Source organism: Hyaloscypha bicolor (genome assembly GCF_002865645.1).
Source record: "Hyaloscypha bicolor E unplaced genomic scaffold K444scaffold_175, whole genome shotgun sequence".
NCBI classification, from domain to species: domain Eukaryota; kingdom Fungi; phylum Ascomycota; class Leotiomycetes; order Helotiales; family Hyaloscyphaceae; genus Hyaloscypha; species Hyaloscypha bicolor.
In genome coordinates, this window is record NW_020194677.1 from 193,970 (window position 1) to 218,851 (window position 24,882).

The following is a 24,882-nucleotide window of genomic DNA, read 5'->3' on the forward strand; positions in this document are numbered from 1 at the left end:
GGTCTTGCCTGGGTGACTGGTCTTGTGTGGGTGACTGGTCCTCACAAGAGTGACTGGTCTTGTGTAGGTGACTGGTCCTCACATGAGTGACTGGTCTTGCCTGGCTGACCACCGAAACCATTTTATGAGCATGAATAACCTTCGCATGCCACTCTTCAACGATTGAACACTCCTTATCAATCTACGACCCCGTACTGGAGTTCGTCGAACACTGGTATTTTCAGCGCTGTTAAAGTGAGAAGCTATAGGATGGGAGATTCCTACTTCGAATAAGTGAGAGACACATATGAGTGTTGTCAGTCGACACTGGTACTTGGCACACTGACAGGGATCGGTAGAGAGGCAGTGGCATATATTTCTACTGAGTCTTCCTCCAGTATCACTTCTCGACGGTGTTGCAGGCAGCTGCTATTGTGCGTCGACGATGTATCGAAGGCAAATCCAGGTGGCATTTGCTTGAGCTTATTAATTTGTATAACAAGAGAGATCGAGCTCGTTGAAACTGTGATGGCATTGAGCCAACAGCTACTTAAGTAGAAAGGATACAGTTGACTCCTCATATCACTCAATATTCCAAGTAACTGAATATTTCTGCGTGCGACATTTCCTCGAAGCAAAGAGTGAAGAGAATAGAGCGTTGGTGGAAGTTAGTTGAGGAATAGAGATGACTTGGTATTTAGGCTTGAGACTTTGACTAGCGTCGTAGTACTCCTCTTACCCCCGACGGGACGCTTTGATGGCAGATCTTTCGTTTGATCAACACTATAAAGTTCATATTTGACAAACGATACTGGCTTCCTCCCTGTGCCAAAACTTACACCACCTGAATTTAAAAATCTCGACCCACTCCTTTACCCTGTTGATCCTTTTCGTGTGGATATCATTGCCTCCAGACCTGATACTTCTTCTACTGTTCCAGACTTCCTCAGCTGCCAAATCAGGTACCCAATTGTCGTATAAGTCTCCGTTGCTCGAGGTGGTATTTTGCCCACTGGCCACTATAAGAGTTACTCATGGAATTTTGTGTTTTAGGAGAGAAGATAATATACGGTAAACGCTACTAAGGTCTTTAGGGATCTCGACCCACGCTTTCCAAATTCCGTTATCATACCAAAACAAAGGATAGTCGACCGGAGAGAGACACACCCATCTACCCAAATGCCTATGCCAGCGGACGGGTGAATCTTCATGATCAGAAGGCGGGGGAGGACATGGAGGTGGATGACATTTACGCCGTCGACGACGGCCGTAGGCAGCACCCATTACGGAGGATTTATTTCGTCTTTGGCAGCTTCATAGTCATGGTAGGCGATTGTGGTGCTTTGAGAGGCGGCTATGAAAGGGTGCACGAGGCTGTGTATACTTGGGCTGAAAAAGGTTTGGGTAACCTTGTTGCCTTAGCGCTTGCATTTTGTTGCCTTAGCGCTTGCAACATCTTGACGAAAGCACAGGATTAGGCAGCTTTAGGAGCTTGACCACACATAGCCTTTGTATGAAAGCAGTTACTACAACTATAAATTACCACGTTCAATTCCTAAAGAGTTACAGCTTCATGAACAATGTCAGATCCCGTTCTTCCACTGCATACTTTGCAACATCGCTCCAGTCCCTCTTTCTCAGCTTGTAACACGAGCAAAGCTTCTGTCACAGCAACACAATTGAATGTCCCCCAGTATGACTTAGAGCAGCGTCCATGGAAATATCTTGGTTATCGAGTGTTTTCTCGGTGGGTTGCGTCCACAGACGCATTCCTGATTGTCCGGCAATTTTCGACCCTGAACGCCAGAATCATTCTAGCACTCCAAGACGACATCAGTTTGCTAGAACAACAACTTGACACCATCGAGAGGAAATATTCTGAAGTTGGCCCTGACGATTATAATAATGGTTCCTTCCGTCAGGAAATCTTCATGGACCGCAAGATTCTACTTGATAAGATCTTCATCGCTCTGGAAAAGTACAGTAGGTCGCGTCACAGACTAGTCCCACGTCAATTTTATATATTTGAATCTGATATATCAACTTTAGACAGCTTTATCAATGAGTACTACAAACTACAGCATCACCCTCCTGCTCCAAAACTTGATATCAGAAGCGTCAAGCGATGGCTCGAAGTGAACCATCCCGACGCAATCTCTAAGGATGAGGCTGCGTATATTAATCACAGCGATGACCTGATTTCTGTTCGACCAAGATCCAAGTCACCTATACGTCGATACCTTGAGTCTGTCTGGTGGAGAACAGGATTCTTTCCAGGTATCTTTAAGAGGCAACCAAGCGATGAGCTCGTTGTTGATGGATTAACCTTTTGGTATAATGATGATAATATCGAAGCTTTCGCATCGATCGTTATCGGTATTGCGGGTCTGATTATGTTCATTGTCCCCTTCTGGGCTCTCGATGTGATTAGCAACACATTATCCAAACTTGGCCTGATCACAGGATTTGTAGTCTTGTTCTATTGCATGGTTACCTTATGTACAACCGCAAGATCATTCGAAACTCTTGCGGCGGCTGCTGCGTAAGTGTTAAATCACTCCTAACCTTCACTGGCTAACAAAATATCAGGTACGCAGCAGTTCTTATGGTATTTATACAAGTCAGCTCTAATACTGCTAAGTGAACGGCCATGTAAAATGGTAGACCTTTATTTCACGGCTGAGGAGGAAGTTAGGAAGTTGTTACGAACTGGATACCAAATGTTATTTCTTCCTTTCCATTTTGTTATGCAAGCTCGGCTCCGTCTAAGTCCTTGTAGGTAAGGACGATCCGCGAGACTATAGAGGCGCGGGCGTCAAGTGAAAGATTGTGCTCTGAACTGAGGATACAAGTGTGATAATATTATATCTAATAAGTAGCTGGTACTGTATCTGCCCTCATACTGCCTAGCGCCAGCAGCTGCCTACCAGGCAGTTACCTGGCACGTGATCTGGGATCCAACTGGATAGCCGGACCTTGTAATACCTCTCTGATCACCTCAAACCAACGTATTATCTTATCATAGCGTTCCCAGGCTATCGCCCTCACTCGTCGTGATTTGAGTGCTGGATGACGCTTCTGGAAGCCCCGGGCCCAGTTCTTGCCCGGAGGCTTGGTCACTTTATTCGTCAAACGCTGGCGGGCGGTACTAAAGGCAAGGGACGGTAGACACTTAATTCGCACAGAATTCCCGAGGTCAGCCATTAGTTTCAAATACTTTTCGAGGGCTTTCTCCTCCGACGGAGTGAGATATTGTTGGCCTTGGGCCTTTTCTTCTTTCGAGCGCCACCTATGATCACGATAATAAAGGGTAGTCAGAGGAACTCCACTGCGTTTTGATGTGGCATCGTATGTTCGAGGCTCTCCTGGCGGGGAGGCCTCTGCAAGGGCTTTACTAGCGCGGTCGCTCATAAGGCATTACCTCCGTGCCTTAGGGGATAGGGATGAGGGATTAGAAGGATTGAGTGGCAGATTCTCCAGAACCAGAAATGTGGCTGCCTGTGGAAACATCCGGAAGCACGCCATACTACGCCACAATTCCACGTGATATCAATAAAATACGTAATCAAAATACGATTCACGTGGCTGTGAATACAGTACTAGGTAAGGGCGATAAATCCTTCCTCGCTTCTTAAGATGCGGCATTTTGTATACCACCCACTTTTGTCCGGATAAATCCGGCAGGCAGGTTTCCTTTTACTCTGTATCTTCAAACTTTAGAATTAGATTTGAACTTAATAGAAGCTCTAGACCACAGCCCCGAATTCCGGGGATAGGTTAATAGTTGTAATAAAGCAATGGGTAATAGCTATAGCAGCTTTTGACGCTCTCAATGGAACGGTCGACGGCATGGCCCAACTGCCGTATTTTTCTAACTACAAGTCGAAACCTTGTAGGGAAATAGCTAAAGAACAATAGTAAACTAATTATTACTCTATATATTTATGTGGTGGGGATTTCAGAACCCCAGACTATGAAGTTTTTCCGGCACGCAGGGATGGACGTTACCAAAAGAAAGGAGTATTGGCGAGATATGTTGAGTTCCTCCACTAGGGACGCGGTCGCATATCTGGTTACGACAAAAGAAGCCTTGCTTTCGAATTTACAGGCGCTGTTGGGAATAGAGCAATGTTCGGCTCCCACGCTGGCGCATCCGCTCCCTGGATGCTGGGAAGCGCTAGCGAAACGGATGCCTCAGCCTCAGGCCGAAATATTTTTGATGTCGATGATCTGACCAAAAAGGTCAGAACATCAGCCATAGGCAGCCGAATTTTGCTCTAGTCCCAATACCGGAATCACGTGCATAGCGCTGAGCTCTGTTACTTTAATTATCTATGTTGCCTAAATGTTGACCAAAGCAAAATACGCAAGAGTATAGTTTTCCTAGTTGGAACTACCAGGAAATACAGCCTGCACAACACACACAGAGCACATGTGAGTTTAGCGTTGATATAAAAGTAGATGTTACTATACCGCCTTGCAACGTACGTAAGAAAATGTCTTGTTTAAGTGCTGCTACTGTCTCTCTACTCTAAAGGCAGAGACACGAAGGTAAATATCGATTAAGAGCTAGTAGGGGTTTTATGATTTCAGGAATCATAAAACCCCTGTCTAGTCTTGTGAAAAGAACAAGAACTAAGCAGAATCGCATATCGTGAGGACAAGTGGCACTATAAAAGGGCTTATAGAGCCCAACCTATTTTAGATCTGAAGGGGTCCAAATCTGGCTCCCCACCACTTGGATTCAAGGGGGCCGATTCAGGCCCTCCATTGCCCAATTAAGCCCTTCCTTCGGCTAAGATTTTGGAGGATTGAGGGTTCAAATGCGGCTCCCCACCACTTTGGTATTGGCGGGAATCGATTCGAGCCCCTCGCTGTACAACCATGGGCTCAAAATCGGTTCCTATGCCCCGTTGGCCACCATACGAAAGTCCTCAAAGACAACCATCCGAATAGAGGGTCTGAATAACAGACAACTCTCAAATGCTATAAGCTTAATACTCGAAGTGCATCAAAACTGACCTGGGCAGATCACCTTTTGGTATTAATAGATACTATAAACATCAAACGAAACGACAAGGGGAAAAGAAGAAAGAGAAAGAATAAGGGAATAAACAGGAGAATGGATACTCTAATTACGAAAGCTTACGAAAATAGGGCAATTCGCTAGCATTAATATAGCTTTGATTATTTGCAAGCATGGTTAATATACTATATATAAATCCAGGGTCTATATATTACGGCTACTATCTATAGCAGAGATAGTAAATAAAGCAAACATTTGCTTTGAATATACTAGTACTAATACTTATTTTTAGCAAACTGCCTACTGTGGGAGGGAAACTGCGACAAGACAAAAACCCACATAAAGTATACCAGAGTGTAAAACGTGACTTGACAGCAAAATAACAAATCAAAAGCATAAACAGTAAAGTATAAACAGTATATAGTATGCAAAAACTCAATTAATTAAATACTTATAAGGGATTATTCTCTAAGTCTATAGAAAAACCAGCTTTCTTATATGATTTCCGCAAGTTATATATAAAAGGCTACGGCCTTTGCCATATAATCTAAACCTCAAAACCGCTAAAATAATATGATTTTTAATAAGTACGGCCTTTGCCATATAATCTAAACCTCAAAACCGCTAAAATAATATGATTTTTAATAAGTACGGCCTGCCGTACCATACTAGCTTATATTTATATATATATATAAAAGTATATATATATATTTATAAAAGCTAGTAGATATAGATTTTGAAATAGAATTCTATAATTATAAAAAAAACTTATAAAGTTATTAGATTTACTTAAAAGATCTAAAAAATAACTAAATATTTCCTATATTAAAAAAGATAATATATAAAAAAATAGCTTTTAGGGCCATTATACAAATTTCTTAATTATCTTTTAGTAATAAATAAGGTATTCTGGGTTTTTATTTCGGCTATAGAAATAAATAAGTAATATATTTTTATATTTAAACTTCTAGTAATACTAGATAAAATCTCTATATATAAAGCAAATAACTAGTAAGTAATAAAGTATTAAATATAGTAGCTCAAGTTCTTTAAAAAACTTAATCTAATAATTAAAGCCCTATTTTTTATATTAGGTAAAGAGTTTAGTACTATATTTTACTTATTAAATATATTATATTTCTTTATAAAATATTCTAAAAATTAAATATATTTCACTTATTATAAGTTATAATATAAAGCTAGTATAATATAAAATAATAGCCCTAATATTTATAAGCTTATTGGCTACTTTATTTCTTTTAATTCTCGTATATTCGAAAGCCTATTTAATTCTAATATTATAAGTAAATATAATTCCTTAATAATTATAAAAGGCCTATTATAAAAAGAATAAAGTATTATCTAGGAAATATCTAATAATTAAAATACTATTAATATAGAGCTATAAATAATACTAGCTAATATCTAGTAAGAATTTAATTATATAAAAGAGCCCTTTCTAGGCTCTAATAATCTCTATATTAAAGATATATAAAAGTATATTAATTAAGCTAAAACCGGTATTAATTTATTATATATTCTAATAAATAGTAAAGCTATATTCTATTAATTTAATTCTTTATTTATTCTTTTTAGAACTATCTAAAAAAAAATAGTAATATCTTTAAATAAAAGAGCTATTTACTAGGCTTTAAAATTATTCGAAGCTATCTTTTTATTAAATTTCTTAGTAGAATCTGTTTTACTATTAGAAGTAAAATATAGTATTATAAGTTTAGGGCAAGAAATATTCGGAAATAAAATACTAAGCTACTAAACTTTAATTTTAGGGCGTATTTTAGTACTTATATCTTGGCCTTTAACTATATTAAATAGAATAATATATCTAATAAATAGGTAATATTAATTAACTATTTATAATTATATTATAAAATATAGCTTTAATTCTTTAAAAGCTATAAGAGCTAAAAATATACTAGAGTTCCGATATAATATAATTATAAGAATAGTTCTCTAAACTAATAAGATTTTATAATAAGCGAGAATAGGTATCTTTTCGAAAACATTTATATATTATTTATTTCAAGTACTAATAGTCGAATTATAGGCTATTTACTAGATTTTAGATATTTATTTCCGGCTTTTATATTATGCTTTAATACTATAAAATAGTAATAGTAAAATATAGATAATAACTATTTTATAAAGGCAAGAAATAGGTATTCTTAGTTCTAATAAGGCTTTAAATATATTATATAACTTTATAAACTTTTATAGTCCGTTTAATAATATAATAATTAAATATAAGTTTTTAATTAAACCAGATATTAAACTAGTAAAGTACTAGCTAGCTATCTTTAGCTAGAGTAATAATAATAGATTTAATAATAAGGTTATTATTAATTCCATATAATAGTATATATTCTTTTTTTTCGAATAAAATAAATTATTTCGAATTTCTCGAATATAAAAAAGATCTTATACTTGTCTCTATAAATAAAAATACTATAGATATCTAAGCCTAGTAATTTAATATTATTATTAAGGAATATAGAAACGCGGTATAAATAGAAATTATTAATATATCTGAAATATAAAATAAGATCTTATATAATAAATTAGGCTAGATAAAATATATAAAGAACTAGTAAAAATAAAGAGCCCTATAGAATATTATATTTAGTAATATAATATCCGGTAATTAATTTCTCTAGTTTAATTCGGACCTTCCGGTTTATAAAAAAGCTTTTTATAAGCTTAAATAGAAATAATAGCTAGCCTTATTTAATTATATATATAAGTAGTCTTTTAATAAATAATATATTAAAAGCGCCTTAAATATTTATAGTAACTATAATTACTTCTATACTATAAGATATAATAAACTTAATATTATAAATAAAAGTACTAATAAGATTTATAGTAAAGTACTTTAAAAAATATTCTTATATTAAAAAAAGAAAATACTATAAATAAGAGTAATTCAGGTAATATATCTAGTAATAATTTATTCGAGACTCTTTAAAATATATAAAAATAAAGTAATAGATCTCTAGAAATAAACTAAAAACTTATTCTTTTTCTTAACTTTTAGTAATATAATTACTTTAGCTAGCTTCTATAATTCTGGGAAATAGTTAAGGGCTAAATAATAGTTAAATAGCTTATAAATAATATATTTAATATATTTCTAATAGGCCTTAAATAGTTAAATAGTAATATTATTTATTTCGGGAAAGATATTTAAAATACTAATAGTATTTTATATAATTTCTTTAAATAAGACTATCTAGTTCTAGTTAAGATTTCTAGTTCCGTTATAGTTAATAAAAGGGTTTTATTCTAGGTTATTATTTATATTAAAATATCCGAAAACCTTTTTATAAAGGGCCTCGGCCTTTTCTAATATATCTTTAATTCAAATTCTATTAATTTCTAATAATAATATCTTAAGATTAGAAGTAAGCTTATACTAGTTAATAGTTTTATATAAGTCTGAACTACTTTTTATACTATTAATTCTCTATTTCTAGTATTTTTCCTTAGTCTTATATACTAAGTTCTTGAATTCATATATCTTAAATAAGTTATTTCTTTTAGATATAAGATTTTATATTACTAGATATAAATAATATATCTTCTAGTATTTAGTAATTTACTAAAAAGCTAAATATTCTTAGCTATAATTCGGCTTTCTGGCTATTTCTATTAAGGAAATAAAAACCTTAGTAAGTGCCTTTATATAGCTATTAATATATATTTTATTTAATAGAATTTATAGATTTAAAAGCCTTATTATACTATTTTTAATAAGTCTAATAACTTAGAAAGCTTAGATTCCGGTATTTAGTATTAGTTTTACTTAAGAGAAACTAAGTCTTATTTCGGAATAATAGTAATCTGGGTTTTATAATTCGATCTATTATATATATTATTATAAATAGAAATATAAATAAATAGAATATTAGAAAAAGTCAAATTTAGTATATATTCGAATTCTTAAATAGATTTATCTGGTTTCCTAATAAAGTTTATATTACTAGTAATTATTTAGCTAATAAGTTTCTTAGATTAATAATTAGATTTAATTTCTAATTTAAATATATTATATTATATATTGAAATTATTTCTAATTAGGTAATTAGATAATAGTATAAGATATAAGATATAAGTAATAATCTCCGGTTTTATTAGTTATTAATAGTAGTTAAAAATAATAAAGCTATTTATATTTATTTAGAAAAGATTATAATTATAAATCGAATAATATTATTATATTCTAATACTATTTTCTTTATAAATATAAGTTATAATTCTGGGTCTTTTAGCCTTAATAAGTTCGGGGTTTTTATTATTCTATAAGTTAACTAGAATATAATAGTTAAATCTTAAATAGTTTTAGGTTTTAATACCCAAATAAGTTTATGGTTCTTAAATATAAATAATATTTATATTTTTTATATATATAATTTAGAGAAATATAATATAGTAAAAGAAACTCTTGGCTATATTTATCTAATAAACTTATAAATTCCGGTTTCTGGGCTATTAATTAAGGTATTTATTATAGAGCCTTAACTAGCTTTCTAATATTTAATATCTTTATTATTAATATTTATACTTATAGTTTCTCTAAAGCTTTTAGCTAAAAGAGTAAGGTTATTAAAGTTTTTATTTAAGGTAATAAAGTATTTCGGGCGGCTTAATAGTAAGATAAAAAAGAGTAGGAAAAAGGTAATAGTAGCTTATAAGAATCTCTTTTTATAGGCTATAACTACTATATCTTTCTATTTCTTTAATTTAGTAGTATTAGTTCTCTAGTCTTATACCTAAAATTAAAGTTATTAAAATATAATAGCCTTTATAAAAGATAATAATATATAGAATAACTAGAACTCTCTATTATTATAATAGCAGATTATATCTAGCTCTTTCTTAATAAGTTTAATAACCTTACTATTCTTTTAGTATAATACAGCCGGATAATAATTATATTTAGTAAAAGAAGGTCTATAATAGTTAGTATAGCAGGTGTTTTTTATATAGTTTACTTTAGAGAAACTAATATATTTATTAATTCAAATATTATATATATTATAATATATATATCTTATATATTTTATAGAATTATAAAAGCCTTAATAGCCCGGGTTATAATATAAAATAGCCGTTTTCTTTTTAATTATTTTTAAAAGCTTACTAGTATTAAAAAGTCTAAAGGCTCTATTAATAGGGGCTAGAAAGGAAATAATTTAGGTAATTTTACTAAATTAAAGGTCCGGTTTATATTAGGAAGATTAGTAACTAATAGATCTAATAATAATTTATATATAGACTTTTTTTTAATAACTAAAGTAATATAAATTAATATATTACTAAGTCTAGAAATAGAATAGAAGCTAGATAAAACTTCCGAAATAATATAATTATATTAAGTTTCGAGGCATTTAATTTTCTTTTTATAAAAGATTTATAAAAGAACTTTACTATTTTTTTAGGGGCTAAAAAGGTCCCGAATAGTAAGGTCTACTAGAATAATAGCCTAGCTAGTTCGGATTAGTATAATTAGTAAAATTAAAGCCAGAGTAATACTAGTAATCTTGGCTATAAGTTTCTGGTAAAGTATAAAAGGCTTTAGCCTATTAAGAAGAGCCTATAGCTTTACTAAAATAAGGGGATATTAGTTTTTTTTCTTTGGATATCTATTGCCTCTAGAGCCTTTATTAGCTAAGTTCGAGTAAGAGGAAATAAGAGATATTTCTCCGGAAATTAATATAGATCTGCTTTCCGAAAAGAAAGTACTAGTCAATTTTGGGATCTAATAATCTGCCCCTGAGTTTTTTAGGGTCTTTACTATATTTGTAAAGGAAACCGACTTGGCTAAGCCAGAGAATAATATATTAGAACCTGGCGGGCTCTTAATACGGAAAGGGATAAAGATATTTGTTTCGGCGAAAAGAGAGCTAGTAAGGAAGCAGATAACTTTGTTATATATACCTTATATGGCTTTATACTTCTCTGGTCTATTATATATAGTAATAAAGGCGTTTACTATAATAGCGAAGTCATTTATTATAGTATATTAGATACAGGCTTTGTATTTGAGAGCTTTCAGCTAGCCAGAAATAGCCTTGGAAGAAGTAGTACAGATACGAGTACTACTACCTAATTCGAGACGGGGAGGAGAATTCATATTTAGGTCCTTTTGTCTCTTTATAGTACGGTTAAGGTTAGAGGGTAATTGAGGTTCTTGCGGGTATATAAAATCTGCGGTTTGGCTCCCGGAATAGGAGGAATTCGAGTTTTTGGGGGTAAGAGACGCTATTATTACCTATAGTAGTATGCAAAGTACTGGGAAAGATGAAATGAGGTCTAATATATCAATTAGGATGGTTTTTATATGCCCTTAGGGCTTGTAACAAAAGTTGTCGAGCAAACAGTGAGTTTGGGGAAAATGTTATAGGTGAAAGGATCAGCTGGGGGTTTATTCAGAGGCACTATAGAGATTCATGTATCTGCTATACGGCACAGAGGGGTCAAAGAACAGGCTTGATGTACGTGAATACGACACTTGTCCTATCCCGGGAGGGTAATATAAGGCAGAATTTATCTCGGCGCAGCTAGGAGATTCATACACTACAGGTAAGTACGACCGACCCAGGACAGGCCTATAGCGGTGCTCAGGCGGTTTTGTCACGCCGCATGAGAGATACCACGATAAAGGGTGTATCACAGCTTCAACATTTGACGTAGGTAGGAGACAGACGAGGGAAACGAGCTTTCAAGGCAAGGATAGCAGAAAGCTGCATTGATGAGTAGCGTCATTCTTGAGCAGCATAACTCTATATAGCCCGGGTATTCCAATGGCATACGCGGCCCAACCAACACGCCACTAAGCATTGACAGCTGAAACCCCTACGAGGCAGACTCGGGTAATTGAGGCAAGTCGTTATGCTAGGAGGTCGTTGCTCCGCCGTAGGAGCTGTCGACCTTTCCTTGACGTACGCGCTGCTGCAAGAATCTCACTGTCGCTAGCGAATATGCGGTCACCACAAGCCACTCGGTCAATGCGGCCCAGAGGTTCCTGCTTGCATGAAGCTTCTCAATCAGGGATCTCACCCTCAAGGTTTGTGCACTTGCCACCTCCTTTAGTTAAAAAAACATATTATACGAGTGTTCTAGCAAAGAGCCTTGACTAATAAGAAAAGACTTTGTTATAGTCTGTACAATCAGGGATGGATATGTCCGTCTGAAGCCCAAGGTGAAGATTAACAGGTCACCTTGTAACGCAAAGGTAGTTTTGATCCAGTAAGGAGAAGAAAGGTTATTCGAGGGAAGCAGCAATGGGTGGTGTGGTAGGGTTTATACTAATAAAGGACGGGTTCGAGTGCTTGGTTCGGGGACGACAATAATTCCATATACATCATAGGGCAACTCTGCAAGGTCTCAATCATCTCAACACGAACCATCGAACCTCCAACCCACCCTTGAAACACAACATTTTCTATTATCAAAATTACCTCAGAACTCCACTTGGAGCCATGGGGCTCTTCAACTTCAGTCCTCTTCAAATTCGAGGTCAGACCTAACACTTGTACTATATTGTAAATGGATAAAATTAGAGTATTGGTATTTAAACTAAAGCTCTAAGTCTAATAGTAGTAAAGTAGATAATATATATTCTAAGGAAATAAGCGAAATTATTTCTACTTGCGTGGTCAAGTGTATAACAATTGATCAGAAGGGATAGATCAACTGTTGACTCTTACAGTAGCTTAATCACTCAGTGTGTGTAGCTAAAACGCGAGAAGTTATCAATGTGAATAAGTCAGAACTAGCACAGCGAAGACTTTTAGGATAGCTCAGTATATAGCAAGAAATGAATTCAAGAACAAGCCTACGTAAAGAAGCACACTTGGCAATCCTATTTAGCTCAAAATGAAGCCCATTTCCAGACCTCAAAAGATAGCAACCGCATTCGGCGGACTCGCGACTCCACCAGGGACCTTCAGGGGCACACTACACAAAAAGAAGCTCCACCTGCCCTTGCGCCTGCACATCTCACTCAACCCCTCCAAATCGAACATTTCCCCAATCGGCATTCCCCAGCCCGCCAGCAACCACTCATGCAAACACCACATCCCATCTCTGTCCGGCCCTCCTTTTACTGGACTGCTCTCAAAACTGGGACAATCGCCCGCTACGGCCGCGAATTGGTTATCCCACAGGAATTTCAGGGTGGCTTCTGTGGACTCGACGCCGATAAAGTCGGCCGTTGCTCGCGCCGCTAGAGCTTTCTGCTCGGTGTCATCGAGGGTGTTGAAAGCAGCGGTGAAGCCGGCGCGAAGGAAGAGGATATCGCCTGTGCGGAAGACGATTTTTTGGTCTGTGATGAGGCGTTGGAGGTGAAGGAGCGGGATTGTGGTTGAGGAGAAGGGGTTTAGCTCAATTGAGTTCTCCGATGCCCATGATGCATAGTCGAGCAGGACACCGCGGCCAACGATGCCACCGCTCTCTGCCCAGGCTAAGTAGAATCAGAATATGTAGTCAGGCGAGGAGAGGAGAGGACCCGCCATCGATACCAAGCACGGAAGAGCTCATGATATCTTCATGAGTCCGATTATTGAAGTATCGTTTCTCCTTCAAATACCCTTCACATCAACGTGAACATTAACATATGCTTCTCAACCGCGCTCGCCCCCACCCCCCTAATCTTGCAACAACTGAACTTACCAAAATGCCTAAACCCATCCCACTGACTAGTACTCTGCGTATTAAATGCCAAGACATCATCATTCACAACTCTCAACTCCTCGCCTTTCGCACGGTTAACGACCTGATGATGGAATGCGGTTCGCTTGTAGCTGGGATACAAGGGCTTGTTCAGAGGCCAGTCGAGCGAGATCCGCTCTCCGGTTTTGATTTCCAGCGCCGCGGCGGCGACCACGGGGGGCGTGAGGAGGTTCAGCATGCCGAGGGAGTCGCTGGGCCCGAAGCGGCCCCAGGCGTTACCGCGTGGACCGCCTGCTGAGAGGGGAAGGGCGGAGAATGGGGGGAAGGCGTGAGGTTCTGGTGGAGGGCGAGCTTGAGTTGACATATTTTGATGAGATGAGACGACAGGCGATGAGGCTGACCGGAAATCGGGGAATCTGGGAGAGACCACTCAGGCTTCGGTGATATGTAACAGTGCTAGTGACGAGGAAGACGCAAATTCGAGGGTGTGGTATTTCCAACATTCGGGGGATTATTGTCCCTTATCTTTCAGCCCGGTGAAAGTCGGGCGTGAAAGATGAGTGCTTTCGCACACTAAAATGGAGCGCGCTTATTACGCAATAAATACCTCTGCAAAATGATTCGTTGGGATCTGTTTTACAACGTGAGACCAGTGTTTACGATTTTTATAAGAAAATTAGACAATTAATATATCACGTATATTATTTTCAACAAGGGTAAGAAGAGTGCAAGAATAGTCCATATCACGGCGGTTACGCAGAACAATGAAGAAACAAATATGCGTTTATCCTCCAGCGATCGCTCCTTTGGACGCTGGACCTCTATACTTCTTTTTCCTCTTCTTCCTCTTCCTCCTCTTCCTCCTCCTCACCGTCGCCCTCATCGACCCTATTTTTACCTGGGAGCCCAAACTGAGCCTCAACTTTCTTCAATTCAGCCGGACAAAACTTCCGACATAGTACTTTCATATCTTCAAAAACGCTGGTCAATCTCATTAATGGTCTAGGCGTCATAAGTGGGTTGAAATGATCACTCACACCTGGCGCTGGCCGCTTGAAGGGACTAGCACAGAGAGGGAGATGTTCCACCTCATCGAATACAGCAAGTTCCTGTCATCCCAATCCTCCTCTAAAGCACCCAATTTAGTAACAGGTCTGCTGCATTGGTGTGTTCGAAGTATTGAACGGACTGACCTGGCTCTGAAACGGGGAAATGCTTCTTATATGACCTCACATAAGTCCTGTTACTCAATCGATGTCGGATCGGCCTCCAATACCCAATCTCATACTCATTGTGCGCATAAATACTACCTGCATCGAATGCAAACGGCTCACCCGTATTCATATCGTCTGCACAATTCTCGTCCCAAAGATCACCATGAATGAGGCATGGCTTGATACTCCTACCCTCGCTCTCCAACGGCTTCAGCAGCCTCGGAATCACAAACTTGAAAAGCAAAGATCGGACGGCATTGAATTCAACCCACTCGCCGTGTCTCTCTTGATCGATATCCATGGCTCGCCCCAGAATCTTGCTGAACATTACTTCCCAGGAGGATTCCCAGCCAGTGAGCTGTGGGAGTCGTCCATGGCACGTGGTCACATGGAAGCCGAACTTCCCAGTCGGAGACACGGAGTTCTTGTGGAGTTCAGCGAGACGCATTGTGAGCTTTCCTGGCGCGGGGGGTTGCTGTCCCACCTCTCGGAACTCGGAGAGGAGGAAGTATCCTGGGCCTTCCTTAAGCGGTCCCCACGCGTGGGCTACGGGAATAAAAGATGGCACCACGGCATGCATCGCTGTTGCTGATTCGTATTCTCCTTCGAGCATGTTTCGGCCTGGGTTCTCGCTCGGAACTATCTGTGATTGAAGTCAAGCATGCGGCTAGGGAAGCGAAAATTTGGTCTCACCTTCAGCATATAGTTTCTTTTGACGCCTCCAGGAAGCTCGGTGACTAATTTTGCAGTCAGGCCCCACATGGAGGAGCCATAGTGGTAAGCTGTCAGAAGCTTTGTGCCGGGGATTGGCAAAGCTGAGGGGGTCAGACATCGAAATCACAAGCAAACAGCTTTCTCTCATACCAGCAATTATGTTTTCGTCAACTGGGAATTCACCTCCAACCTTTGGGGGTAGAATCTTCTCCACAGGTTGCCCAGCATTCTTCGAATGGGGATGTACGTAGTCTGTTACAATAGTAGGGTCATCAGGATCCATTTCGCTCGTTGGAATGCTCGCCTCCAAAATGCAGGGGCCGGTCGTTCGTGGTCCTTTTGGAGGGTGGCAAGTTCAAGGCGCTTCGAAATAAATACAGCCGAGTGCGAGGTATGCAAGTATAAAAAGGCCAGATCGATAAATGGGGCGAACAGAATCGGGAACTCCATGTGACGCTTTGTTTCGAGTTTCGAATCCGTACTCGGCGTGGTGTGTTACACGATGGCGACTCTCGTGCAACGATGCAAGGCGAGCTGAACCAGTGAGAAAGGGGGTCTTGGCGCTGTCGTTCTTTTTTCCCTGCACGCGGCACCACACCTCTTCCTCGTCCACGCCCGGTTTGTGAGGCTTTTCTTTCGGATTGCTGATGGCTTGCAGAATCGATGCGCTGTCAGAGATGGGGAGGGTGGGATGATGGGGCGGCGACGACGATGAGGCCAGACAGCCAGTTCCAACGAGCTCTAATACGTCGCTTTGCAGCAGCGGGCGTACTTCCGGGCGTACTTCAGGGCGGCCCGGAACGCGGGATGAGAAAGAAGGCTGAATGGGTCGGGCCGCAAAACCTTTGACTCGCCCAGCTTCCATCTCATTCACCCTTCCTCATCGTGGTTCTCCCTTCGGCTATGGGCTGCTTTCGCCCTTCAACCATACTCGAAACTCGGTTCGGCGCCTAGAAGTCACAAGCTTTCCTGTCTATGCAAAGTGGGAATGATGCTAGATGATTGAAGAGGAAGTAAAGTGATCTTACGTATACTGCTGCAGCCTTGCATAGCTATGGATGGAGGAATGGTTCGTTCTGCCCTACTCTATTATTATTTATGATCCATATATTCACCTGATATGTTAGTTCAAGAAGAAGCTCACACGGCCCACATTTCTACAAAGTCGTGATACCTTTTCATTTCCTCCCGCATATGAAAGCACCTTCGAAGAATACGACGAAGATGCTAGCAAACAAGATGCTGGCCCTTCCGACCTCAAAACCCGGGATTTCTTTCAAAACAAAGACCGTGGAGAAAGGAGTCACTCCGTCCCTGAGACCCGTCAAATATCTCAAATAGTGACACCGCCACTGCCTCCAATACAACAGGCTAGTGGAAGCTCCAAGAAGAGGCCCAAAGATCCCATAGGATTGCACTCCGTGTCTTTACCTCGCAATCCGGTCGTCGATATCATCTTCCTCCATGGGTTAGGTGGCTCTGCATATAGATCGTGGTCATGGGGGCATGATCTGAGATATTTCTGGCCGCAGTGGCTTTCAGTCGAGTCTGAACTGTCGAATGCGCGAATATGGAGCTTTGGATACGCCGCTGGCATTGGAGGGTCTTCGAATATGATGAATGTTTTTGACTTTGCGAAAGACTTGCTCTTCAAGATGAAATACGAACAACAAAGCCCATCTATAGGAAGCGTAAGTTATAGTCTTGTGGCGCTAAAGTTTGTTCTATGCAAAATACTGACCCTCATCTTATAGGTCCCGATTATCTTCGTTACGCACTCAATGGGAGGGCTCGTCGCGAAAAAGGTAAGCAGCTTCAATTCTTGACTCCCTTCTATCGAGAAATATGCCCTAATCCCCCCTTCGGGCATCGAATTATCATCGTTAAGTTCTCTGGTTTTTAATATTCCCTATGGCGAATTTGATATCTCGTGCAGGCGTACATAACGGGACAAAACGACAAAGGATATGTGGATATGATTTCTCAGGTGAAATCAATTGTCTTCCTATCCACGCCACATCGAGGGGGCAATGGAGCAGAACCACTATCGCAGCTCCTGCAAGTGTTTAACATGTCCAAGGAATACATCAGAGAACTCGCATCTACCTCGCCTTTTCTCCAAAATATCAACGATGATTTCTCGAACATGTGCCAAGATCTCAAACTCTTTTCCTTCTACGAGACACTCAAAACATCTGTCCTTACCGGGAAATCATCATATGTGAGGCTCTTCGAAATTGCTTGGCACTAGTAACTACTCCGATACTAACCAAGTCTTAGATCGTCGATAAAGACTCGGGCGTACTCAACCTTCAGAACGAGACGAGCATTCCTATGGTGGCCGACCATCACACTATATGCAAATTCGAAACTCGCGATTGTCCTGGATATAAAGACATTCGCAATATTCTGAGTAGTTTGATCCCCCCATGTATCAACGATAGTGAGTTTGCGTTAAAGAATTGTCTGTCAATCTTCTATAAGCTGACCTCTCGTAGGCTTTCGAAGTCCAACAATTGACGTTGCGACTGAGATCAAGGAACTGGGCAGCGTACTGTCGATCAGCGAATCCGAAGTAGCCGAAACCGCCGAGCGATATAAGTCAAAACTGAAAGATGGAACGTGTAGTTGGATTAGACGTCGAAAATGGTTTACGAACTGGCTAGAATACGAGGAAGATGGCCCTCATATCCTTTGGATCTCAGGAGCGCCGGCAACTGGCAAGTCCATTCTGGCATCATACATCGCCGATACCGTTCGCAGACAGTGGGGAGAGAACGTTTGCCAATACCACAATTTCGACTTCTCCGACAGACCAAAGCGCTCTGCCTCTTACCTTCTCCGATCGGTAGCTTTTCAAATTGCTCGAGCCTCATCCCCGCTCCGAGCTAGCCTGGTTCGATTAAGCGAGCAACTTGGAATTCCTTTCGTGAATATGCCCTCTACCACACTGTGGGAAAAGCTCTTCTGCGGCTTACTTCTTGATATGACACTGGCTAAGACATTATACTGGGTTGTAGACGGCATTGACGAAGCCGAACCGGGTGCTTTGCAATCTATTTTCCAATGCTTGAAGAGTCTCGATTCGACCACCAGATTGAAGATTCTTCTACTCAGCCGACCAACGACGGATGTCACCATGCGCATAAAGCAGTTATCGTTCAAGTGCACTATGCACAATATTTCGACTGTGGATACTTATGATGATATTCGAGCTTATGTGGAAGATGCCATAGTGATAATGATTCCCAAGGGCGTTGCTTCACGTCAAAGGATTGTTGACAAGGTAATGATGAAAGCTTCCGGGAATTTTTTGTGGGTGGCTTTGGCTACCAAGGACCTCGAGGAAAAGTGGCACCTGCGAAGCGATATTGATCTCACGCTTAGCGGGTTTCCGAATGAGATGACTGATCTCTACTCGCATATGATAAAGAAGATCGAGAAACAGCCGCAGAGAGTGATGGCAACAACCTTTCTCACTTGGGCAACATACTCCTTCAGACCGCTCCATATCCCAGAATTGAAGCAGGCGCTTCAACCCCAGTTTCCTGATTTGACTAGCTTGGAGGACACTATCAGTCATATCTGTGGCGACTTCGTACAGATACAAAGCTCGAGGGTGAGCTTAATTCACGAGACAGCACGATGGTTTCTGGTCAACCATCATACGAGCCCTTCGGTATCGCTAGAACCGGCCGAAAGCCACAAGTATATCACAAAAGTCTGTCTGAAATATCTCTCATCCAACAAAGAGCGACAGTGGCGACAAATTCTCAATATTGCAGAGATACGACGAGCTAAAGTTGCTTCACCTGACAATTCGTCCAATTTACTCTATGAAACGGAACCTTTCCTATCATATGCAGCCACGTTCTGGGCCTATCATCTCAGTCTTGCAGGAACAGACTCTAAAGAGTTCCGCGCAATTATTTGCGAGTTTTTCGACAATGATGCTCTGACATGGATCAATACACTGGCACTACTGGGCGATCTGAAATCTCTCATGAAGGCTGCCCAGTATCTCAAAACCTTCGTTAAAGCCAGTGGGAAGACTCAATCCGAGAGGAAGCAACGCGAAATCCCAGGCGATGATATCGAATTCCTAAGGCTTTGGACGTTGGACTTAATCAAGATTGTCGGCAAATTCGGGAGTAACCTTATCCAACACCCGTCTTCAATATACAAGCTGATTCCGCCGTTCTGTCCTGCCAATTCTGTCATTCAAAGGTCACTGAGATATGGTCATGGTGGTTTGTCTGTGGTGGGAGTATCGTTTCCGGACTGGGATGATTGCCATGCCCGGCTTTCAGTCGGCACAGACGAGTCAGGTTCGAAGGTCTTCGCCACCAGCGAAATCTTCGCAGCCTTGGTACCGCAGGCTAAATGCCTAGTTGTTTGGCACGCGGAAACTTACGAAGAGTTACGGAGGATAAATCACGGGGAGTATGTCACCGAAGTTGCTGTCAATAGGAAAGGAGACCTTGTATGCACCTCAGGTTTGAGCAGCATCAAGATATGGGAGGTTAGCGCCGGGAAGGAGCTTGCCACCATTAAGAAACATAGCGATGATCGAGTGCTTGCAGTTGAATTTGGTATCTCAGACGACCATATTGTGATTGGTTATCAAGACCAGCTGATAGCTTGCCACAACTGGCGGCTAGGAGCCCTGGTATACGCTTTCCGTACCATTTTGAAGGGAGACGAAAACGGTAATCAGGGTTTACGGTGTGTGAGCTTCAGTCCCGATAGAACGCAGGTGGCAGTTGGGTCACGAGCTCGTCCGGTAGAACTCTGGGACCTGAACACGATGTCTCGCACTCACAGATGCGTCAAGAAAGACGAGATATCTCATTCAGAACAAGAAGTCTTTCTTCAGCCCGAAGTCATCCAGTGGCATCCAGACTCCGGCAATCTCTACATTCTCTACCACAACACGACGTTGATCAGTTGGAACCCTGTCTACGATGAGCAAACGGAACATAATATTGGTGCCAAAGGGATGGTAAACAGCCCCTGTGGAAATTACCTCCTCACAAGTGACCACGACGGCTCGGTGAGAGTCTTCACTGTTCCGGATTACTCTCGCGGTCGTGCTACAGATTTTCATGCCATTTATTACCTAAAGAACCATGGGTATGTGTGTGATCTTGCTTTCAGTCCAGATGGGCGACGATTCTATGATCTTCGCGGATCCGTTTGTAGCGTTTGGGAACCCGAAGCTCTTGTCCCAGCCGAAAAGCCTGACGCAGAAGATGACCGAAACTCGTCCAGTAGCAGCTTTTGGGACAGCGAAACTGTGAAAGATTCAGCTACGTCGCATGTTCGTGCCAGTATCACCGCCATCGCCTGTGCGCCAAAGGACGTGGGCTTTTGTTGCGGGTGTGACGACGGTATCATCACTGTTCATGACTTTGCAACCGGTAAAAAGATTCGCGCTCTTCCAGGCCACGCCTCTGAGATGGCGATCATAGGTCTTACATGGTCATCATCTGGTAGGTATATTGCCTCCGGGGACGATTCTGGCCATGTACTGGTTAGGCAAGTCAAGATGCCTGTTTCTGAAGATGCGAAGATGACGGTCTACAAGCCCTCAGACTTGAGAATAAGAAACGATGGCATCAATCAACTCCTGTTTAGTTCGAATGACCAATACCTCCTTGTCTCGACATTTTCTGCAGACACAGTATGGGATGTATCTGCCAAACGAATATGTCATACGAGAACGCACCCATCACCACGCCATCTCAAGTGGATCGAACATCCCAAGGACCCAAAGCAACTCGTATCTATCGATGCCGGCGAAGTTCACATATTCCACTGGGTTGACTTCGCTAATTTAACATCTAATGGCAGCCTACGCCTGATGCGCATCAATCCAGATAACAATCCCAGCGGGAAACGCAAACTCCCCATCGAACGCCCATTCGACGAGCTCGCACTCCAAAGATCATACACCGACACCCCCCAGATTGTAAACTGCGTCACCTCAACTAAGGACGCCAAATCCATTATCCTCGAAACTCTACCCAGCTTCGGCCACGACAGAGACCGCAACAAGCACCGCCGCATCGAGCTGATCTCGACCTCCGATCTCAAAATCGCCACTCCACCTTCTCCCGGCCCTGATCGCGTAATCCTACTCGACAACAGCATCCAAGATCTCGCGCGTGAAGTGTCAAAGCTCGTAGGCAGCTATCAGAATCAGGTGGTGTTTTTCAACCATCAGCATTGGCTGTGCACGTGGGAGATTGGCACGAGCGTCGGGAACTACAAGAGGCATTTCTTTTTGCCGAAGGACTGGGTGGGCAACGAAGCTTTGGCACTTGTGGCGTTGAGTGAGGGTGGCACGGTCTTGTGTCCTAAGAATGAAGAGGTGGCGATGATTAAAAATGGGATTAAATTTTGAAATGGAGGGTGGGATTGGCGTCACGGCCGGCGTTCAAGACTGAATCTTATTTAGAATGTAGTTTTATGCCTCTCTTTTTCGAAAACTCAAGGTAAATGAGCTAGAAGATACAGAGGAAGAGTGAGATCGGTGACTTCTTTAATAGAGGGCAAGGGGTCGGAGGAGGTGTTGGGTAGAATCGAAGTATTTGATAGATCGGCTGGGAGATAAATTTACGGCCGAGACTGCAAATTTCAGGTACTTTTGACCTCGCCCTGCTGTTAAGATTACGACGGAAATGGAAGATGATTAGACGGAATAAACGATATTGGTAATGAAGCTTCTTAGGCTAAGTTCTTGGGATGGAAGTTTTACACTGATCAGTGAAGCGTATATATGCTAGAATAGGCTTATATTAGCTCTAAGCCTCTAAAAAATAAGGTAAATTTGATACCTGACACGTGGCCATGGGCGGGGCTAATCAAACATCTTCCGGTCGTCCCCAATAACCCAAAGCAGATAAGCAGCCTTCAGCCTTCAGGATCAATACTCCAGACGTAACGCGAGATCGCTGAACTGTCATTATGGCGACGGTCCAACAAATTTACTCTGCTGAAGATTCTACTCTTCCCCGGACGATTGGAATTTGGGGTGGTGGGCTCATCGGGCTCAGTACTGCTGCTCATTTCGCACGGAAAGGGCTCCGAAGTATCATATACGACATCAACGCCACACAGGTCTCTCGAATCAACGAAGCACTTTTCCCGCCAAATTTCGAGAATTGGATTGGCTTTCCCATAGAAAAATACATAGCAAGTGGGCACATCAGAGCGACGATAGATACAACTGAGCTTTCTCGCGCATACGTCAAGGCCCATTTTGTCGCAGTTCCGACCGAACGCAATGGTGAGCCTTACATGGACGCCATCGAGACAGTTATACAGCAGATTGCAGGGCTATCACCAGATCTTTGTATAATCGAGAGCACTGCTATCCCAGGCCAAACTGAAGCTCTTGGCCTCAAATACGGTCTCCCGCTGGGTGTCGCCACTCGACGGGATTGGTTCACCGCAACGGATAATAACCTCGAGAACTGCGTCCGCGTATATTCGGGGGTGAAAGACGACGTGAGCGAGCGAATGCAGGTGATCCTCTCCGTGGTTTGCAAGAGGCTTGTTCGTGCAAGTTCGTGCACTGTTGTCGAGCTGACCAAATGTCTCGACAATGGCATCTTCCACACCGTGGCCATGTACGCTTCCCAAATCGCCTCAGCATATCCAGATTCCAATGTGGCCGAGTCTCTCCAGCTGGCTGCTACCCACTGGCGGCTCGGGAATCACGTTTACTTCCCGTCTCTCGGGACTGGAGGACCTTGTGTCCCTCTCGCAAATAAGTACCTGCTCTTAGGAGCTCTACATCCCGAGAAGTTGACCCTCGCCGCTGACGCGGTCCGTTACGATGCCAGCAACCCGTTGGAGGTTGCTGCTCGTGTTAAGCAGCAGCTCCGGGTCGGTGATCGGGTCGCTGTGTTGGGTATTTGCTACCGCGGCGACATTCGAGTGCACATCGAATCCCCTCATCTCAAGTTCGCCCGCGAACTCGTCCGGCTGGGTGTCCTAATGAGCGTGCACGACCCGTATTACTCGGATACGGAGCTAAGTGAGATAACTGGAGGGACTCCGCTCATCTTTCCCGACGACCTCAGGGACTTCCAGTTCGTGTATGTTGGGGCCAACCACACAGTCTATGCAAAGAAGATCTATTCTGTACTCGCCTTTATGACCCGTGGTCAAAGTATCCTGGACAATCAAGGCATTTGGGAGGTGTTAGCGGACGATGCCAAGAGTCTTGGGATTTCCTATCATCGAGTAGGTGGGGCTCACTGGCTTATGGCGGAACCTGATAGGCAGCGGGACATCAAGTCTCCTCTCTTCTACAGTGTCGAACCGAACGAAACAGTCGTATTCAAGACCAAATGGTTCCAGATACGCACCATTCCCGATCCAAAACTTCTCTCTTCCGACCCGTATTTCGTTCTTGATCGCCCGGATAGTGCCACCGTCATCCCCGTCACCCCAACAGGACGACTTCTTCTGCAGAGGCAGCACCGTCCGCATAGCGGTAGTACTTCGTGGGAGTTCCCGATGGGTAACATCGACCCGGGAGAGATTCCAAATCAAGCGGCAAAACGCGAATTGTTTGAAGAGACTGGTTTGACGTGTAGCTCGGTCCAACTGCTGGGTTGGTATCATCCCATCCCAGGACTTGCAACTCAACGCACCCACGTTTTTCTCGCACATGTCACAGACGAACAACTGCTGGAACCTCGTTCCTTGGTATTGGACGAAGGTATCTCAGCACACCAGATTATAGATGTGACAGCGTTTCGTTCGCTGGTTGCTTCGGCTGAAATTATTGACGGCTTTACGCTGGCTGCTTTCGCGCTCTGGCAATCTGTTTCTTTTCCGCAGATTCAGCAGCTAGCCCGCTAGAAGAAAATGGTTCGTAGTTAATCTTTATTGAAACGGTCGTGACCTTCACTCGTTTGTTAGCGAAGGGATATGGTTGCTATGCGCTGACGGAAATAGTTTGGGGATGACTGGAAGAGAACGAAGCGTAGGAGTTGAATTGGTTACAGCTCAAAATTTACGTGACTAAGTAACTAGTAGTCGAGTGACATTCTGAGCTTCAACGATCGTTTACGATATAAGGATCCCCTGGGATGTAGAAGCACTGGCTTTGCCAGTGTGTCAAATGATTAGATTAGATTAGATTAATGGCCATTAATCTAATCTAATCAAAGGATTTTGCCATTAATCATATTCTAATTATAATCTAATCAGATTAATCAATTATTAATTAATTAATTT

General features: G+C 41.4%; 7 protein-coding genes across 7 annotated transcripts; 3 read left to right on the forward strand and 4 right to left on the reverse strand.

The window, feature by feature from the left end:
- Nucleotides 1-654: 654 nt before the first annotated feature.
- K444DRAFT_620030 (uncharacterized protein) lies at nt 655-1,334 on the reverse strand. The gene is made up of 2 exons (XM_024881631.1): nt 1,050-1,334; nt 655-998 (listed from the first exon to the last, which is right to left on the reverse strand). The coding sequence occupies exons 1-2, from the start codon at nt 1,261-1,263 to the stop codon at nt 772-774; spliced, it is 441 nt and encodes a 146-aa protein (XP_024729284.1). The 5' UTR covers nt 1,264-1,334; the 3' UTR covers nt 655-771.
- Nucleotides 1,335-1,498: 164 nt separating this feature from the next.
- On the forward strand, nt 1,499-2,862 carry K444DRAFT_573140 (uncharacterized protein). The gene is made up of 3 exons (XM_024877386.1): nt 1,499-1,962; nt 2,029-2,521; nt 2,569-2,862. Exons 1-3 carry the CDS (start codon nt 1,560-1,562, stop codon nt 2,621-2,623), a joined length of 951 nt encoding a protein of 316 aa, XP_024729285.1. The 5' UTR covers nt 1,499-1,559; the 3' UTR covers nt 2,624-2,862.
- A 126-nt stretch (nt 2,863-2,988) lies between these two features.
- Nucleotides 2,989-3,252, reverse strand: K444DRAFT_500413 (uncharacterized protein; the record flags this gene model as incomplete). Its single annotated transcript, XM_024873340.1, has 1 exon — nt 2,989-3,252. A coding segment is annotated over one exon (264 nt), but the record flags the coding sequence as incomplete, so codon positions are not given.
- A 9,552-nt stretch (nt 3,253-12,804) lies between these two features.
- On the reverse strand, nt 12,805-14,229 carry K444DRAFT_620032 (uncharacterized protein). The gene is made up of 3 exons (XM_024881632.1): nt 13,700-14,229; nt 13,540-13,617; nt 12,805-13,490 (listed from the first exon to the last, which is right to left on the reverse strand). Exons 1-3 carry the CDS (start codon nt 14,061-14,063, stop codon nt 12,925-12,927), a joined length of 1,008 nt encoding a protein of 335 aa, XP_024729287.1. The 5' UTR covers nt 14,064-14,229; the 3' UTR covers nt 12,805-12,924.
- A 503-nt stretch (nt 14,230-14,732) lies between these two features.
- On the reverse strand, nt 14,733-15,910 carry K444DRAFT_647276 (uncharacterized protein; the record flags this gene model as incomplete). The annotated part of the gene is made up of 4 exons (XM_024885312.1): nt 14,733-14,827; nt 14,893-15,556; nt 15,607-15,728; nt 15,778-15,910. 4 exons carry the CDS (start codon nt 15,908-15,910, stop codon nt 14,733-14,735), a joined length of 1,014 nt encoding a protein of 337 aa, XP_024729288.1.
- A 366-nt stretch (nt 15,911-16,276) lies between these two features.
- On the forward strand, nt 16,277-22,394 carry K444DRAFT_600934 (WD40 repeat-like protein). The gene is made up of 6 exons (XM_024878644.1): nt 16,277-16,696; nt 16,755-17,318; nt 17,382-17,432; nt 17,564-17,848; nt 17,908-18,070; nt 18,126-22,394. The coding sequence occupies exons 1-6, from the start codon at nt 16,682-16,684 to the stop codon at nt 22,031-22,033; spliced, it is 4,986 nt and encodes a 1,661-aa protein (XP_024729289.1). The 5' UTR covers nt 16,277-16,681; the 3' UTR covers nt 22,034-22,394.
- Nucleotides 22,395-22,596: 202 nt separating this feature from the next.
- K444DRAFT_668857 (uncharacterized protein) lies at nt 22,597-24,504 on the forward strand (the record flags this gene model as incomplete). Its single annotated transcript, XM_024887463.1, has 1 exon — nt 22,597-24,504. The coding sequence occupies one exon, from the start codon at nt 22,597-22,599 to the stop codon at nt 24,502-24,504; it is 1,908 nt and encodes a 635-aa protein (XP_024729290.1).
- Nucleotides 24,505-24,882: the final 378 nt, after the last annotated feature.

Bases quoted from the DNA above. Each gene is read 5' to 3' on its own strand.
- K444DRAFT_620032 (XM_024881632.1), bottom strand. From the start codon at position 14,063: ATGTCAACTCAAGCTCGCCCTCCACCAGAACCTCACGCCTTCCCCCCA. The intron at 13,618-13,699 runs GTAAGTTCAGTT...GTTGATGTGAAG, and splicing joins GGATGGGTTTAGGCATTTTG to GGTATTTGAAGGAGAAACGA. The intron at 13,491-13,539 runs GCGGGTCCTCTC...GATTCTACTTAG, and splicing joins TTCCGTGCTTGGTATCGATG to CCTGGGCAGAGAGCGGTGGC.
- K444DRAFT_600934 (XM_024878644.1), top strand. The intron at 17,849-17,907 runs GTGAGGCTCTTC...ACCAAGTCTTAG, and splicing joins TTACCGGGAAATCATCATAT to ATCGTCGATAAAGACTCGGG. The intron at 18,071-18,125 runs GTGAGTTTGCGT...GACCTCTCGTAG, and splicing joins CCCCCCATGTATCAACGATA to GCTTTCGAAGTCCAACAATT.
- K444DRAFT_573140 (XM_024877386.1), top strand. From the start codon at position 1,560: ATGTCAGATCCCGTTCTTCCACTGCATACTTTGCAACATCGCTCCAGT. The intron at 1,963-2,028 runs GTAGGTCGCGTC...TATCAACTTTAG, and splicing joins CATCGCTCTGGAAAAGTACA to ACAGCTTTATCAATGAGTAC. The intron at 2,522-2,568 runs GTAAGTGTTAAA...ACAAAATATCAG, and splicing joins ACTCTTGCGGCGGCTGCTGC to GTACGCAGCAGTTCTTATGG.
- K444DRAFT_620030 (XM_024881631.1), bottom strand. From the start codon at position 1,263: ATGGGTGCTGCCTACGGCCGTCGTCGACGGCGTAAATGTCATCCACCT. The intron at 999-1,049 runs GTATATTATCTT...TAACTCTTATAG, and splicing joins AGACCTTAGTAGCGTTTACC to TGGCCAGTGGGCAAAATACC.